This window comes from Macaca thibetana, chromosome 3 (genome assembly GCF_024542745.1).
Source record: "Macaca thibetana thibetana isolate TM-01 chromosome 3, ASM2454274v1, whole genome shotgun sequence".
In the NCBI taxonomy this organism is placed as follows: domain Eukaryota; kingdom Metazoa; phylum Chordata; class Mammalia; order Primates; family Cercopithecidae; genus Macaca; species Macaca thibetana.
In genome coordinates, this window is record NC_065580.1 from 106,665,363 (window position 1) to 106,683,200 (window position 17,838).

At 41.0% G+C, this 17,838-nt stretch overlaps 2 protein-coding genes across 6 annotated transcripts in view; one reads left to right on the forward strand and one right to left on the reverse strand.

Annotated features, from left to right (window-relative positions):
- ANLN (anillin, actin binding protein) overlaps positions 1–17,838 on the forward strand; it is a 141,597-nt gene that overhangs the window by 1,795 nt on the left and 121,964 nt on the right. The window lies entirely within an intron of this gene.
- The window catches only part of MATCAP2 (microtubule associated tyrosine carboxypeptidase 2), a 66,419-nt gene continuing 56,983 nt past the window's right edge, over positions 8,403–17,838 (reverse strand). For all 5 annotated transcript variants that reach the window (XM_050785508.1, XM_050785506.1, XM_050785505.1 and 2 more), the window contains 4 exons: positions 17,372–17,504; positions 16,195–16,500; positions 13,353–13,450; positions 8,403–11,094 (listed from right to left, as the gene is read on the reverse strand). In XM_050785508.1, the coding sequence (XP_050641465.1) occupies positions 10,936–11,094; positions 13,353–13,450; positions 16,195–16,500; positions 17,372–17,504 (696 nt within the window). In that variant the 3' untranslated portion in view covers positions 8,403–10,935. The remainder of the gene's footprint in view (positions 11,095–13,352; positions 13,451–16,194; positions 16,501–17,371; positions 17,505–17,838) is intronic.

Genomic DNA, 17,838 nt, shown 5'->3' on the forward strand with positions numbered 1-17,838 from the left:
CCTGCAGCTTCCTGCTTTCTGGAAACTGCTTAGAAGTCTGAGTAGCTGAGGTTGACCTGAGAGCTTGGTTTTGCCCCAGAAACACACAGGTGGCAGAAACTAGATGGCAGAGGTTCAGGGGTGGTCAGGCCACCAGGCCACTGCAGGCCAGGAGTACAGCTGCAGCCTGCGATAGCCAGGATAAACTTCAAAGGCAAAGGTGAGGTCCTGTCCAAGGCACCCTGGGGCCTTGCTCTTGCTTCCCAGGAGTGTCTCCTATTTCTGCCTTTATCCCTCCAGGAGGGTAGGGATGGAGGGGGGCACCCTCTTTTTCTCAGATCTGTGTGCCTGTGTGGCCAGGCTGGGCTTGGTAATGTGGAAAACTTGGGTCTGCACCAATGTGGAAAAGGGCAGTGAAGTTCAAAGGCCTGCTAAAGAGAGCAGCAGGAAAAGAGGAGATGGTTCACTGACTCCCTCCTTCCAGGTGGCCTGGGGAGGAGGAAGAAGGGAGAGAGATAAAAGGCCATGGAAAGGATTTCCTACCTGCTTCTGTTTTCCTGAGCTCTGGGGTCAAACCACATAAGGCAGGCTTCGCTTGGTGCTTTTGGTTCTGAGAGTGCCTAATATAGTGTCTGCTTCGCCAGCTGAATTCCGATCCATAGTCAGTGATGGAAGACACAATTACCTCAGTGTCTTGCTGACTTTCATCATGATGAATTATTTACTTAAAGGATCAATGCTCAAGGTGAGGCGCACTAAGGAAGGACTCCAGTGATGAGGCGTGAGTGTGATTGGTTGGGGTTGTGGCTGCAGTAGCACCGGCTACTTTGGACAGAGCCAGAAAAGAGTGACCTGCTCCAGCCCCAGGCCTGCTGTGTATTGTGTGGTAATCTCTTTGCTTGGGATTCTGAGACACCTGGAAGTGGCATTTTAAAATAGAAATTCCAGAGATGCTTTACCTCTTGGCAAGTGGGCGCCATACCTGTTCTGTGCATGAAGGGATCCTATGAATGTTCTGGACTATGAATCTTCCCCATTCCCTGACTCTAAAAGCCCAAGGACAGAATCAGAAACCCAAGGACTAGGCCCTCGATACCACTAGACTTGCTGAGTGATGGGGGGCAATTCCCCAGGCCTCCAGTTTCCTTCATGATAACCAGCAAGGAGAATTTCTCCCGGGGCAGTGGTCCTCACACGTAGGTACCTGGAAGAATCACCCGTGGGGCTTCCTGACATGTGGATTCCTAAGCCCTAATCCAGAGTCTGATGATGAAACTGACTAGGCCTGGCCTGTGGCCCAGTTGAATTGGGGCCATGCTCTGAGGCTTATACTTAGAGAAATACTGATGTGGAGGGAGTTGGTTAAAACAAGGTGCTACCATATATGTGTGTGTGTGTGTGTGTGTGTGTGTGTGTGTGTGTGTGTGTGTTATTTTCTTTCCAGAAATGAGGTCTCACTATCTTGCCTAAGCTGTCCTCAAACTCCTAAGCTCAAGTGATCCTCCCACCTCAACCTCCCAAGTAGCTGGGAACGTACCACCATGCCCAGTTTGAACCTACCAGAAATAATACTAAAGACGATAGAGACGGGGCTGACTAAATGTCAAGAACTGTGGTGGTTTATTTACTTGGAATTTTGGTGTGGCTTTCAATGGCTCGGTAAGGGATTCTTTCAGTAGCAAGGGTGGGTGATAGCTACCTGGCCCTATGTCAGAGATCAGCCAGGCAGCTGAAAAAGTGTAGGATTGAAGTTGACAGATAGATAACAGCAGGAGAACTATTGTTACTCTGGCTATTTTGTTGAAAGTCTTAAGTCCTTGGCTTCACTGTCCTAATGGAGCTGGCAGTGAGGATTTTTTCACTAATCTCATTACCAGACAAGACTGATGTTGGGTAAATCCTTACTGTTTACAGAACTGGTATGCAACTGCAGCTGTAGGAATTTCTCTGAAGTTTTCTTCTGAATTTTTCTGAATAGCATTGATCATTTACTTATCTAAGAAGACCAAATTGCAGAGAAGTTGGAAATCAGATCTTTTTATTCTTATCTCCCAGAGGAGTCTCATAGGTCTCCTGGCAAGAAGCAGTCAGACTCTGAGTGGTTTTGGTGTTGAGGCTCTTGAGTGGAAGACGTGCTGCCAACTAGGAGCAGTGAAAGCATAAGAGGATGAAAACTTCAAGGAGCCAGCCTCAGCCTCAGTCCCCACCATTGGCAGCTTCCAGATGGCCTCTGGAGGCTGTGGAGGCAAAGGCCGTCATTCTCATCGTCAACATTTAGTATGTTCATGGTCTTGTAGAATTGTCCCAGATAAAGCCAGTCACATATCTAACTCCTAAACACCTCAGAAGTTTGCCTGACAGCCCTGGGAAGGAACCTCAGTTTACAGGAGGTCTGTGTACCTGGAGGAGGGTGGGCTGGAATGAGAGGGAGACAGACCTCTGCAATTTCCAGTATTTTATTTGAAGACAGTCCAGAGGCTTAAAGGGTCTGAAGGATGCATTGTTACCAGGTATCCAGGGTCTGGTGAAAGCTAGAAAGCTGTTGTTTATCTAAGCAAAGGGGGGTTTAAAATTAGAAACTGTGAATTTCCCAGCCTTGCCTGCGCTCTAGAAACAGTGGGGCTGGGTGCGGTGCCTCACTCCTGTAATCCGAGAGCTTTGGGAGGCTGAGGCAGGCAGATCTCTCGAGGCCGGGAGTTCAATACCAGCCTGGCTAACATGGTAAAACCTATTCTCTACTAAAAATTGAAGAATTAGCCAGGTGTGGTGGCACATGCTTGTAATCCCAGCTACTCAGGAGGTTGAGGCACAAAAATCGCTTGAACCCAAGAGGCAGAGGTTGCAGTGAGCCGAGATCACACCACTGCACTCCAGCCTGCTCGACAAAGCCAGCCTCCGTCTCAAAACAAATAAACAAACAAAAAGAAGCAATGGGGACCTGAGTTTGTGGGACATTATTACTTGTTGAGCTGAGAAGCTTCTCTTGGCCAGAGGCTCTAGTGACTTTCCTGAATACCTCCTGTCTCTCATTTCTCCAACAGGGAAAAAAGCTAGATTCACTGAGAAGTGTCTAAGGCAGTTATGCTGGTGAGATAAAGCAGGATCTGAATTTCGAATTGCTCATCTCTCACACACGTATTACTTCAAATGGACACAATGAAATACTACTCAAAATATTTCTCAAGACTGCAAACTAAATATACAGAACATGTATATTGTTTTTAACGCCAAATCATCTCAAGGAATTTTATGACAGATTTGTCAGTGTGAAATTTACATTGGATGGAGGAGGAAACCTTTTAGAATAGGCCTGCAGGAGACTTCAGTAACTCCTTCTCTTGGGTTCTTTAAAATATACACATCTTTCCTACAACACTTATACTTGCTTGAAATGAGAGTTTAGGTTAGGATTTAGCTGCAAGTGTCAACTTGCAAGATTCAGCATTTTAGGGGGCCTCCAGTCAAAGATAAACTACTGGAAGGGAGGAGAGCGGGAGGAGAAGGGAAAAAGAAAAGAGCCAGTGCTCTCTCTAGTGGGGAATTGTGGAGAAGCATGCAGAGATTCTTGGTGCCCTTGGTGCTCAAAAACTGGAGGATGTTCTTTGCTTGCTATTATTGATTGATTGATTGATTGATTGATTGATTTTGAGACCGAGTCTCACTCTGTCACCCAGGCTGGAGTGCAGTGGTGGGCAATCTTTCAGCTTACTGCAACCTCAGCCTCTTGGGTTCAAGTGATTCTCCTGACTCAACCTTCCGAGTAGCTGGGATTATAGGTGCATGCCACCACCCCAGCTAATTTTGGTATTTTTAGTAGAGATGGGTTTCACCATATTGGCCAGGCTGGTCTTGAACTCCTGACCTCAAGTGATCCATTCACCTGCCTCGGCCTCCCAAAGTGCTAAGATTACAGGCGTGAACCACCGTGCCCAGCCTCTGCTTGTTAATGTCTAATTGCTGACTAGAACACTCCAACTATCTCACCAAAGAGCAAATTAGATCTCCAACACAAATGAGTGACAAAAAGAATTAATGTCTTCTTCCATTCAGGAGGGTCAGTTGATGTGTAGGACCATATTTTAATGAAGATATAACAGTAATTAAGTAGCAAAGTACTCCTAATATAATAGAGGTATTTTTAAATGGCAAGAGAACAAAATGTCTGGTTTATCTAAATGTGGATATTTACACCTTTGGTCATTACATATTAAGAATTTGAATCTATATGGTGACAGGATTTTTTTCAGGTTTATTTCACCCCCATGTTGGGGAAAAAAATCTTGAGAACTCCACACTCTCTTGAAATGATTGTCCACTGAAATTCCACCTATTCATAAAGTACTCCCACAACTCACTGACAAGCATAGGTATTTTACATCCTGCCATGAGTTTCAAGACATTAACTCCTTTAGCTATGAAAATTACAGTGAACAAAAATGGATAAAAACCGTATCAGCAGACAAGGCTTTCAAAAGTGCAGACAAAGGTTTGGATTCAAAGCCTGGTCATATGGTTTGGCTGTATCCCCACCCAAATCTCATCTTTAATTCCCACATGTTGCCAGAGGGAATCAGTGGGAGGTAATTGAATCATGAGGGCAGGTCTTTCCCATGCTGTTCTCGTGACGGTGAAGGTGTCTTATGAGGTATGATGGTTTCATAAGGGGGAGTTGCCTTGCACAAGCTCTATTCTCTTGTCTGCTGCCATGTGAGATGTGCCTTTCACCTTCTGCCATGACTGTGAGGCCTCCCCAGCCACATAAAACTGTAAGTCCAATAAACCTCTTTCTTCTGTAAATCAGCAATGTGAAAACTGACTAATATAGTAAATTGGTACCAGCAGTGGGCTGCTGCTGAAAAATACCCAAACATGTGAAAGCGACTTTGGAACTGGGTAATAGGCAGCGGTTGGAACAGTTTGGAGGGCTCAGAAGAAGACAGGAAAATGTGGGAAAGTTTGGAACTCCCCAGAAACTTGTGGAATGGCTTTGACCAAAATGCTGATAATGATATGGACAATGAAATCCAGGCTGAGGTGGTCTCAGATGGAAATGAGGAATTTGTTGGGAACTGGAGCAAAGGTGACTTTTGTTATGTTTTAGCAGAGACTGACAGGATTTTGCCCCTACCGTAGAGATTTGTGGAGCTTTGAACTTGAGAGAGATTATTTAGGGTATTTGGTGGAAGAAATTTCTAAGCAGAAAATCGTTGGAGAAGTGACTTAGGTTTCTTTGTTTTTTTTTTTTTTTTTTAAGACACAGTCTCACTCTGTCACCCAGGCTGGCGTGCAGTGGCACGATCTTAGTTCACTGAAACCTCTGCCTCCCAGGTTCAAGCGATTCTCCTGCTTCAGCCTCTGAAGCAGCTGGGATTAAAGGTATGTGCCACCATGCCCAGCTTATTTTTTGTATTTTTAGTAGAGACAGGGTTTCACCATGTTGGCCAGGCTAGTGTCAAGCTCCTGACTTCAGGTGATCCACCTGCCTCAGTCTCCCAAAGTGCTGGAATTACAGGTGTGAGCCATCACACCCAGACAGCATTCAGTTTTAAAAGGGAAACACAGCATAAAAGTTTGGGAAGTTTACAGCCTGACAATGCAATAGAAAAGAAAATCCCATTTTCTGAGGAGAAATTCAGGTTGGCTGCAGAAATTTGCATAAGTAACGAGGAGCTGCATGTTAATCACCAAGACAATAGGGAAAATGTCTCCAGGGCATGTCAGAGACCTTTGTGGCACCCCCTCCCATAACAGGCCCTCAGGTTTAGGAGGAAAAAATGGTTTCATGGGCTGGGCCCAGGGTCCCTGTGCTGTATGCAGTCTAGAGACTTGATGCCCTGCATCTCAGCTGCTCCAGTGATGACTAAAAGGGGCCAAGGCACAGCTTGACCTATTGCTTCAGATGGTGGAAGCCCCAAGCCTTGGCAGCTTCTATGTGGTGTGGAGCCTGAGGGTGCACAGAAGTCAAGAATTGAGGTTAGGGAACCTCTGTCTAGATTTCAGAGGATGTATGAAAATGCCTGGATGCCCAGGCAGAAGTATGCTGCAGTGGCGGGGCCCTCATGGAGAACCTCTGCTTCAGCAGTGCAGAAGGGAAATGTGGGGTGGGAGCCTCAACAGAGTCCCTAGTGGGTCACCACCTAGTGGAGCTGTGAGAAGAGGGCTACCATCCTCCAGACTCGTAGATCCACTGATAGCTTGCACTGTACACCTAGAGAAGTGGCAGACATTCAATGCCAGTTAGCGAAAGCAGCCAGGTGGAGGGCTGCAAAGTCACAGGGGTGAAGCTACCCAGGGCCTTGGGAGCCCATCTTGTGCATCAGTGTGACCTGGGTGTGAGACATGGAGTCAAAGGAGATAATTTTGGAGATTTAAGATTTGACTGCCCACTAGATTTCAGACTTGCATGGGGCCTGTCAACCCTTTGTTTTGGCCAATTTCTCCCATTTAGAATGGCTGTATTTACCCAATGCCTGTATCTCCATTGCATCTAGGAAGTAACTAACTTGATTTTGATTTTACAGGCTCATAGGCGGAAGGGACTTGCCTTGTCTTGGATGAGACTTTGGACTGTGGACTTTTGAGTTAATGCTGAAATAAGACTTTGGGGGACTATTGGGAAGGCAGGATTGGTTTTGAAATGTGAGGACATGCGATTTGGGAGAGGCCAGGGCAGAATGATGTGGTTTGGATGGGTCTCCACCCAAATCTCACCTTGAATTGTCATCTGTTGTGGGAGGGACTTGGTGGGAGGTAATTGAATCATGGGGGCAGGTCTTTCTCATGCTGTTCTCATGGTAGTGAATAAGTCTCACGAGATCTGACAGTTTTATAAGGGGGAGTTTCCTTGCACAAACTCTCATCTGCTGCCATGTGAGACGTGCTTTTCACCTTCACCTTTCACGATTGTGAGGCCTCCCCAGCCACGTGGAACTGTAAGTGCAATAAACTTCTTTCTTTTGGAAATTGCCCAGTCTCAGGTATGTCTTTATCAGCAGCATGAAAACTATTATACCTGGTTACTTGCCCCGATGGGTGAGGGCACCACACTCCTCTTCACCCCAGCTTCATGCTCATCTTCTTAAAGATACAGTGTTGGCTCTCATGGGCATCTGCAGGAGGTCTCAGGGGATCTCCCTCAGGCCTATGATGACCCAAGCAACTGCATTCCTGGTCTACTACTTCCCCTGGGAAGGTGCTTTTATTCCAAACATAAGCCTTGCAAAAAGCAGTAATAAAATCCTGTGCAAAAAGCAGTAATAAAATCTTGTGAACAATCACCATTTAGCAAATGATCTTCCTCTCTGCTTCAAACACACAGGCAGGCCCACTGACTACAGTGTACATTTTTTCTGTAGCACTTTTTGGTCACGGGAATGTAGCTGTGCCATAACCTTCTTCTGTGCCTCTTCTCTTCTTCATCAGAGGATCTCTGGTAATCAGCACAGATCCTGCTTGACACGTTCTGCATAAAAGTTTACTAAATGAACAGGATAGTACCTTAAGACAAAATTGTCCCTCTGAGGCTGGGCACGGTGGCCCATGCCTGTAATCCTAGCACTTTGGGAGGTCAGGGAAGGCGGATCACCTGAAGTCAGGAGTTTGAGAGCAGCCTGGCCAACATGGTGAAACTAAAAATACAAAAAATTAGCCAGGCGTGGTGGCGGATGCCTGTAATCCTAGCTACCCGGGAGGCTGAGGCAGCAGAATCACTTGAACCCAGGAGGTGGAGGTTGCAGTGAGCTGAGATTGTACCATTGCACTCCAGCTTGAGCAACAAGAGCGAAACTCCGTCTCAAAAAAATAAAAAAAATTGTCCCTCTGATATGGTTTGGCTGTGTCCCCACCCAAAATCTCATCTTGAATTGTAGCTCCCAAGATTCCCACGTGTCATGGGAGGGAACTGGTGGGAGGTAAATACATTATGGGGGCAAGTCTTTCCTGTGCTGTTCTCATGATAGAGAATAAGTCTCATGAGATCTGATCGTTTTATAAAAGGTAGTTCCCCTGCACATACTCTATTGCCTGCCGCCATGTAAGACATCACTTTGCTCTTCCTTCATCTTCCACCATGATTGTGAGGCCTCTCCTGCCATGTGGAACTGTGAGTCCATTAAGCCTCTTTCCTTTATAAATTACCCAGTTTCAAGTATGTCTTTATTAGCAGCATGAGAATAGACTAATACAACCTCTCTCCTTTTCTTTTCTCCATATGTCCCATGAGAGTATAAGCTAAAATAACTAGGGAAAAGGTGAAGTGTGGTAAATATAATATTTTTCTAAGAAGTAACAGCACTAGAAGACAAGCATGATTAATGTCCTTTTGACAATTATCACAAAATAAAAAGCAAGAAACACCACAATACAAATATAATTGGGTTTTTAAAGAAAACAAGTTACATGCATATATTGTCACACACTTCATCTGAGAACCTTGGCACTATTTCTTTTTATTATAGCTAGACAAAAAATGCCCAAAGATATACAAAACAAACAATACAAACTTTAAACACTTTTACAAAGGTGAAAATATAAAGAAATGAAGACTATGGATTTATGTTTGCAAACATTAATTTCCTTTGAATCCTGTCTGGTGTTAAAACCTAACAGTTTATCAGTATTTGTATCTGATACAACTATTTTTAAAATTACAGTGGACAAAACTAATGAAATTCTAATCATCAATAGCCTATGACAAATAACTATTGTAATTAAAATTAATACAATCTTCAACTATTCTCCTAAGTACTGATGCTATAATTTTCAGTTTATTAAAACTTTTTTTTTTAGGGAAAAAACTGACCTTACTGCTATTTTTGGAAAAAGAATTAATAAACTTTCATTAAATATTTAATCTCAACTTTTAAAGCTTAAAGCTCTTTATTTCTGCTAATCTGTAACTACTTTTGGTTCACTGCTAACTTTTAAAATATCTTTATCAATGTGATTTAAGGTCATTTTGTCTGCAGAGTGCTCATGTTTTTCATCTTTATACCAAAGCAGTAAGGCAAAAAAGCAGTTCCTTTTCCAAATCAGACAAAGAGAAAATATTCATCCATTTTAAAAGTCAGGAACTAGAACCGCTGCAATGATCCTACCAATAGGAAATTAAGGCTGCTGTGATTTTCCTTTATATTTAAACCATAAAGTAAGATTAGCAGTGCTATTCCCTGTGAAAGTTGAATTTATAACCTTTGGGCTTGAATCACAGGACATAAATATTGCCATTTCTGTTTATACTTCTAGACACTGTTTTCACAATCACTTTTGATAAGTTTTAAGATGAAATTAGAAAACACTACACAATGCTGAGAAAGTGCATGATTCTGCTACAAGGAGATACATGCTAGAGGTGTAAGAGCAGATTCTAGTGTTTGGTGAGCATTGGCACAGTCTGCCCCAGCCTGGCACACAGATATACAGGACACACACTACCCAGCATGGCACGTAGTTGGGGAGCAGGGGCTAAGGCCTGTCAATGCTCCAGAGTGTCTGGCCCTCTAGTGCTAAAAGCAAGATTCATAGTTTTGCAAGAACCTTTGGGCACCGGCTAGAGTATATCCTGTTTGCTGCAACATTCTTCTTTGAGGCAAGTCCTTCTAGATATGTGAAAGAGAAAAATCACGTAACCTCTCCTGCAAAAGATTTCCCAAAATCATTTTCTAGCATGAATGTGAACCAGGCTTCACAGTATATATCTACCAGTATTAGCACCATTATTTTAACCTGCACTGAGGTAAAGATAAACTCTCAGACAGCTTTGGGTAGAAATTACAGCAGCAATCTTGAGTGGGGTGTTTACAGCAGCATTCTTTCTGATCATTAAGTTGTATGAAGAACCATTTGAATCCAGGTATATATATCCAAGTATATACTGAAGCTGATAAAATACAAAGGTAGGTTAGCAGGAAAAATATAGCAAAACAGAACTCTCATTTTTAAATTTAAACTATGTCATTACTGGGTTGATGAAGTCAAAGATTTGATAAAATATACTGAATGAATAGCACAAAGCTGGCTTTATAAACCATCAACACCCAGAAATTTCATTTTTCAGAGCATGGTCAAGTTTACTGTAGGTGCTACCCAGTCAACATCCAGAGCCTACATTTAACCAGGTCAGTCTATTTGTCCTCTGCTTGTTACACGTTCTGTTTAATAAAAAAGGTGAGTAGCCCTTCCCCAGTTATTTTTATTTGTGTAGGAAAACCTCTCTGGAATTTGTACTTATCATTTTTATAAAGGACGCAGTGGAAAAGACGTTAAAACTCTGTAAAAAATTTAAAAGGGTACAATATGTTTCAGCAAATGAAAATGTAGTTAAGAGATAAGTGGACAAAAAGAGGTGATTCTCTAATTTAGTTCCTATAAGCTGATAAGGTGAAATAATAATGTTAAAATAAAACACTTAATGAAAAATTTTCAAATTGCTTTTCCTCTCCCTTTAAATTTCCTTAACATGTAAAAAAAATAAGGAAGCTTAGATATAGCTAGCTTTTTGGAGTAACACAAAACTAATTTTTCAAAGGAGAATAATTACCATTATTTATCAAATAAAATATAACTTTGGAGTCTGAACAGCAATGGAATTCAGCCAGTCTCCAGTTGGAGCTGACCTCCATATTTAGGCAGAAGCACTAGGCCAGTGCTTACTGCTCAGGCAGAAATTTATCATGCAATTTGACCAAGAGTCTTCAAAAATGCTCAGCAGTAGTATTTTCATCTGACCCTGTCGAGATTCAGAAAATAGGAGTAACTTCCCCCTGCAGCCTATAGAAACATTTTAGGGAAATAGTTTAGGATTTGTACTTAACCTAAAAATTCCACTGAATACTGAAGACCCTTCTTTAGAAAACACAAGTAGTCATTCTTCTTTTATAAATCTTCTGGTGCTAACTGCACCTAACTGGTAATATACATGGAGGCATAGCTTAGCTATGTTTGCCAGAACGCTAATTACTATATAAGATCTTTCAGTTCCCTGTCAGTCAGTTCATTCACTTCCATGATCTTCTCTAAGTGTTCCATATATCGGCCATGGTCCTGCAGGAAGTGAGGGACCCTCATGTTTTCGGTAACTGCCAATCCTTTTAAGCGATCCACATCTTCATAAGAAACCTGAAGAAAGGAAGATGAGTTAATTTAAAAATGTAACTACAATGTACATTTTAAGGATAAATTTCTTCCCTGGGCCTTAAATGAAAGTATACAGATCATGTGTCAAATTATTTTAATAGCTGCAAAATAACAAAAATCAGTGACTTACATTTTCTTCACTGTGTTAAATAATAATGTATTTCTCTGCCCCTTATACCATGACCATATTAAAAGAGTATTATTATTATTTTTTTCCTGAGATGAAGTTTCATTCTTGTTGCCCAGGCTGGAGTACAGTGGCATGATCTTGGCTCCTTGCAACCTCCGCCTCCCGGGTTCAGGCAATTCTCCTGTCTCAGCCTCCTGAGTAGCTGGGATTACAGGCACCCGCCATCACACCTGGCTAATTTTTTGTATTTTTAGTAGAGATGACGTTTCATTAGCCAGGCTGGTCTCAAACTCCTGACCTCAGGTGATCTACCCACCTTGGCCTCCCAAAGTGCTGGGATTACAAGTGTGAGCCACCATGCCCGGCCTAAAAGATTATTTTAAAAAGTCAAATTTGATTTAATACTGTACCTTGAACCTACTGTTTGTCTAAAAATTAGACAACTATACTTAACATATTTGTGTGTGAGAGAGACTCTAAAACCAAACAAGTCTTCTGGCTAAATTGAAATAAAAGAATCAAGAAAATAACTAGAATATAAATGACATATTATTAAATTAGAAAAATTGTACAATTATACAGCTAATTTTTCTAATTTTTCTATTTTTGTTTCAATTAAAAGGAAATAAGACTTCATTAGAGAAATGGCTGATCTTCATTAGAGATTTGGGTAGGAAAAGTACAAACTGTGCCCAGACATTTTACTGTGTCAGAAAACATGGAGACATGTTTAAGACACAGGTGCAACCATGAAAAAGTTGAATAAAAAAAATTAAGTCCAATGAAGTCCACAATAATACTACAAAAACGGGGAGTGACAAAGAAATATAAAAGAATTAGAAGATCTCTATTTTGTTACCACCAGTGTAATAATTGATTTGGGAAAAGATCATCAAGGGTTATTAGGGAATAGTCCATTCATAAATATCACCCCAAAGACTATTTACTAATACAGTGGGGGAAAGGTACTTTTACAATGGGGAGATCTGGTGGTCATTAACTTAACCCAGGTGATCAAACACCCAGATAATCAAATGGAGCAAAATGACACATACTTTCTAATGTGATACAATGGGAAATACACATCACTTATGTAGTATTCTTGGCAAAAATGTTTAACCTGAATCTCATCAGAAGGAAATAATCTGATAATCCATATTGTAGGAATTCTCAAGAAAACTGTGGCAATCTTTTTTTCTTTTTTCTTTTTTTTTTTCGAGACAGGGTCTGGCTCTCTCTCCCAAGCTGGAGCGCAGTGGTACAATCATGGCTCACTGCAGCCTCGACCTCCTGGGCTCAAGTAATCCTCCCACCTCAGCTTCCTGAGTAGCTGGGACTAAGTGCATGCCACCATGCCCGGCTACTTTTTAAAATTTTTTTATAAAGACAGGGTTTCCCCATATTGCCCAGGCTGCTCTCAAACTCCTGGCCTCAAGTGATCCTCCTGCCTCAGCCTCCCACCTCAGCCTTCCAAAGTGTTGGGATTGTGGGCGTGAGCCACCCTGCCCAGCCCAAGTCTTAACAATGTCATGAAAAAAACAGAAAGAATAAGGCAAGCGGAGATTAAAAGAGAGAAAAGATTATAACCAAATGCAATGTATAAATCTCGACTGGATCTTAGATCACAAAAAAGGAGCCACAAAGGACATTTTGGAGGCACTTTGGAAAATTTGAAGTGGACTATATTTTAGATGTTATATTTAATCAGTAATAAATTTCTTAAACAAAATCATATAGTAATGTCAGAAAATATTCTGTTCTTAGGAGACATTACAGGGGGAAGTGTTATAAGTGCAGCTTACTTCAAAATGCTTTTATAGTTTTCAGAAAATGCTTTTTAGAAAAATATGTACACACAAATAAAAATAAAAATAAAACAATATATATTCCCAAATTTCCTATTCCTTTATCTCTTATTGACCAAAAAGAAATTTTATAATTTGGTTCTATTACAGAACCAGATTTCTTCCCTCTTGATATGACATAAAGAAAATTTGTTCTGACAATAAAGTAAAAATAGTGTGAAGCTAAGTCTTATTTAATGCTAAGCTCGAGTGAGGGGAATGCTGATCTGGTGTGTTCAGGGATATGCGCCATGGCTTCTACTCACCTTCCCGAGGGCAGTAAGCAGATGGAAGTCTATGGTATCTCTGTATCGAAGGATTTGAAGAATTCCATCCAAGTATACCTGGTCTTTACTAAAACACCCTGGAGGAACCAGAATAGTGTTTACTTTCTGATGTTTAGAAAAATTACTAAGTAATTAGATATCAACCCGTTCCATTTACCGTAAGAATCAGTCCTGCATTAAAAATGTTTGTCAACATTTATTTTTATTTTTATTTAACTTTCTTCATTACATAAAATGTCAGGTCTTGAGAAGTGCCAAGATGGTATACAGACTAGAACCTTAAGAATTCCTTCTCCTCACACATCCTCCCCATTATTAAAATAACAATTCTTTCCTCATTATAAATAGAGACTGGTAATTTCAAATATATGACTCTTATAAATATGATTATCCCACCTTCCCCTACTCCCACCATTCAGTCATAACTCCCATTGTGCACTGAAGGCATCTGAGTGGGGAGACCTGAGCCGGATAGTTTTAGAGCAGGTACATCTCAATAAAGGTAGTGGAGAGATGCAGGATTTTAGAAATTCCTGGTATTTAGAATATTAATAATCCTTCCTCTCCATTAAACAAAAGCAAACTATGGTTTTAAAGCATAAATTTTGACATTGGTTCCTCTCTATGTAAACAAGAACTAGAACTAGATTTTGGAGAGCATGTAGGTTTAAAAAATAGAAAAAAAATGGATAAAGACATGAAAAGTAGAACATTTCATGAGATCTGAACCTAGTTAGAAAAGGATATTCTGTTTACACAGTAAACCTTTTTCCCATCCTGACACAATTTGTGCAATTAAAAAAAAATTTTTTGCTCTATTAAATTAATTAAAATTCTACCACATGGAGTCATATATTAAGAGATTATTGTTAATTTGGTTAGGTATGCTAATAGCAAGAGGATGATTTAAAAAATTGTCCTAATCAGAAATATTTATGGGTAAAAGAACATGATGTTGGAATTGGCTTTAAAATACTTATAGGAAACAAATTTGGAAGAATAGACGACCACAGTTAGACAATGTTGATAATAGCTATGATCAGGTAATATATTACTGGAGTTCAGCATATTAATCATTCTTTTGTATACATTTGAAATTTTCCATAATAAAACATGAAAAACACAAAAGTATGTGAAAAAAAGAAAAAAGGGACTAGTCTAAAAGTGATGAGCCTCCACAGGGTGGGTATCAAAGGCAACATGGAAGCCCTGTGCATCTGGGTACAGAGTACTAAAATCCAGGCAAAGGAATCTAAAAAGAACACTCAAAAATGCCCTTGAAAAAAGAGTACAATTTAAGAAACATTTGTTTAAAAGTCATTTTGAATTTCAGGTTAGTTCAGTATATCAATGAATTTTCTTCTAAGAGTATTGAGAAGAGTATTTTAAGAAATGGCAGACAAGTTGCTCATCTGAAATCCTGCCTGGAATTGGGTATGCACACATGAAAGACAGAGAGAGATGCCCTTCTCTTTCCTGCTTCCTATCTTGCCTGCTCCTGGCTCTAAGGCACTACGCTGTCATATGAATGCAACACTAGTATGAAATGTTAATATGGGCTGTGCTAGCAACATAACCATCACTACTTTGAGTAAGTATTTACCAAGCTCCAAATAAATAGTTTAAAAACACTCTTAGGCCGGGCATGGTGGCTCATGCCTATAGTCCCAGCACTTTGGGACGCCAAGGTGGCTGGATCACCTGAAGTCAGTAGTTCAAGACCAGCCTGGCCAACAGGGCGAAACCCTGTCCCTACTAAAAATACAAAATTAGCCGGGCATATTGGTGCATGCCTTCAGTACTACCCTACTTGGGAGGCTGAGGCTGGAGAATCACCTGAACCCAGAAGGCAGAGGTTGCAGTGAGCCGAGGTCGTACCATTGCACTCCAGCCTGGGTGATAAGAGTGAAACTCTGTCTCAAAAAAAAAAAGTAGAGACTGCCTCTCTAGATTCCGCCTCTCTGGGCAGGGCATCTCTGAAAGAAAGGCAGCAGCCCCAGTAAGGGGCTTATAAATAAAACTCCCATCTCCCTGGGACAGAGCACCTGGGGGAAGGGGCGGCAGTGGGCGCAGCTTCAGCAGACTTAAACGTTCCTGCCTGCCGGCTCTGAAGACAGCAGCGGATCTCCCAGCACAGCGATTAAGCTTTGCTAAGGCACAGACTGCCCCACAGCAATAAAATGATCAAAATACTGATACATGCTACAACATGAATGAATTTTGAAAACATCATCCTAACTGAAAGATGCCCACCACAAAGAATCACATATTAGATAATTCTATTTATATGAAATGTTCAAAATAGGTAAATCTAGAGATGATTCATTTGCTTAGAACCAGACACAGGGGAGGAAATGGGGAATGAATGCTAATGGGTATGGGTTTCTTTTGGGGTAATGAAAACATTCTGGAATTAGACAATGGTAATGGTTGCACAACTCTGAATATTCTAAAAATCACTGAACTTTACATTTTAAATGGGTAAATTGTATGGCATGTGAATTATATCTCAGTATAGCTGTTTTTAAAAAGTCAAAGACAGAGAAAGCAAAATAGCAAAATGTTAACAATAGGTAAATACAGATGAAGGGTAGATGGGTGTTCATTCTACCATTCTTTCCATATTCTATAGGTCTGAGATTTTTCAAAATTGAGCTGGGTAAAAATAATGCTAAGAAAATGCTGTTTAGGAAAACTAGTTCTGACCTCAGGTAACCAAGGTTTAATTTTTTTAAGTAAGTGAATTTTGTGATTCAGGGATTACAAAATCCCTAGACAACTAGTCAGTAAGTCAGAAAACCTGCAGTTAAAGGACACCCACCTGGTTGGGAAGTATCAGTCCATCCCCTCTTGGCCCGTACACAATAATCCCATCTTGTATTGGGGTCCTTGACAAACCTGCCAATATCTCTGAAGAGTTCACAAAAAGACATTTGGCTGGCTCGATAAACAGTGTAGTAGAGGAGGGCAGCCCGCCACAAAAAGGGGTCTTTTCTAAACAGAACACTGTGAATGCTTGCTAGTCCTTCCTCTGTGGGATTATTTGGCTTCAGCTCATGTTTTTTACGTCCAGTCCAACTGTTCCATGGCTGCTGGAGGTTGTTAATACCTCGAAAATAATGTGTACCTATGGAGAAGAAAAGTTACATGAAGAAGAAGAAATGCCATTCTTGTTTTAATTCTTCCCCCAAAGACAGATTCCATCAAGTCTAAAACCAGCCGGGCACGGTGGCTCATGCCTGTAATCCCAGCACTTCGGAAGGCCAAGGCAGGCAGATCACTTGAGTTTAGGAGTTTGAGACCAGCATGGGCAACATGGTGAAACATGTCTACCAGAAATACAAAAAAATTAGCCGGGTGTGGTGGTGTGCACATGGGGTCCCAGCTACTCAGGAGGCTGGGGTGAAGGGGATCACTTAAGCCTGGGAGGCAGAGGTTGCAGTGAGCTGAGATCCTGCCACTGTGCTCAAGACTGGGCAACAGACCAAGATCCCATCTCAAAAAACAAACAAACAAACAAACTCTAAAACCAAATTAATGTGTGCCTACAAATCAAAACAAAGTAGAAAATGACCTGATCCTAACATCTCTTGGGTGTGAAGGAGTACACTGCCTTCAAAAGGATCACATCTCAAGAGAGGAGGTATCACCTTTATAACAATTTACTTTTTTAAAGGAAGAATCACAGACTTGATATTTGAAAAGAACCTCAAAGATACCTTAATTCAACCCCCTCAGTTTAATGCAGGGGAAATCCAGAGCAGTTAAATGACTTTCCAGGTTCAATACACCTAAACACTTCCCTTAAAAAATCTAATTTGAAATGAGACATAAATACATTAGCTTCAGTCCAAGTGAAGCTCATGACTTTTTGCTAAATTTTCTTCTACTAAGAAAATAAAATAAACACTACTAAGAAAAAACTCATTCTAAAAAAACATTTCTTTAGAGCTATTTCTTGATATTACAAATAAACAAATGGAAAGGATTGCCTCTACCTATTTCATGCCTCAGCATTCCCTCCAGCCAATGCTCACGTGCAGTGCACACATTGATAGTCAGAGTTGGACATCCATTTACTACTGTCATTGACGCTCGGGAAAGCAGGTCCTCAGTGAGATGAACTACAATCTAAGGGGCAAGAGAAAAAGTAAACAGACATAAAACATGGGCAAGAGAAAAAGTAAACAGACATAAAACATAACACAAAGGTAAGGGAAGAAGCTTTCGCAGAAAACAATGGGCCTATAAATTAACACTGTTTTTTGTTTATAACCACCTTAAATCTCCCAGAAACCAAGATGGAATGTGCAGCCAAATCACCTGTGACCCTTCTAACTTTGACCCTTTGGGAACTCAAGAACCTTCACTGAGTTTAAGGGAAAGTAAATGGCTGTGTTGAGGAAGACACGAAGGACTTAAAATTGTACCTCTGAGATGTCGTAAATATGCTCCCTGGCTAAAC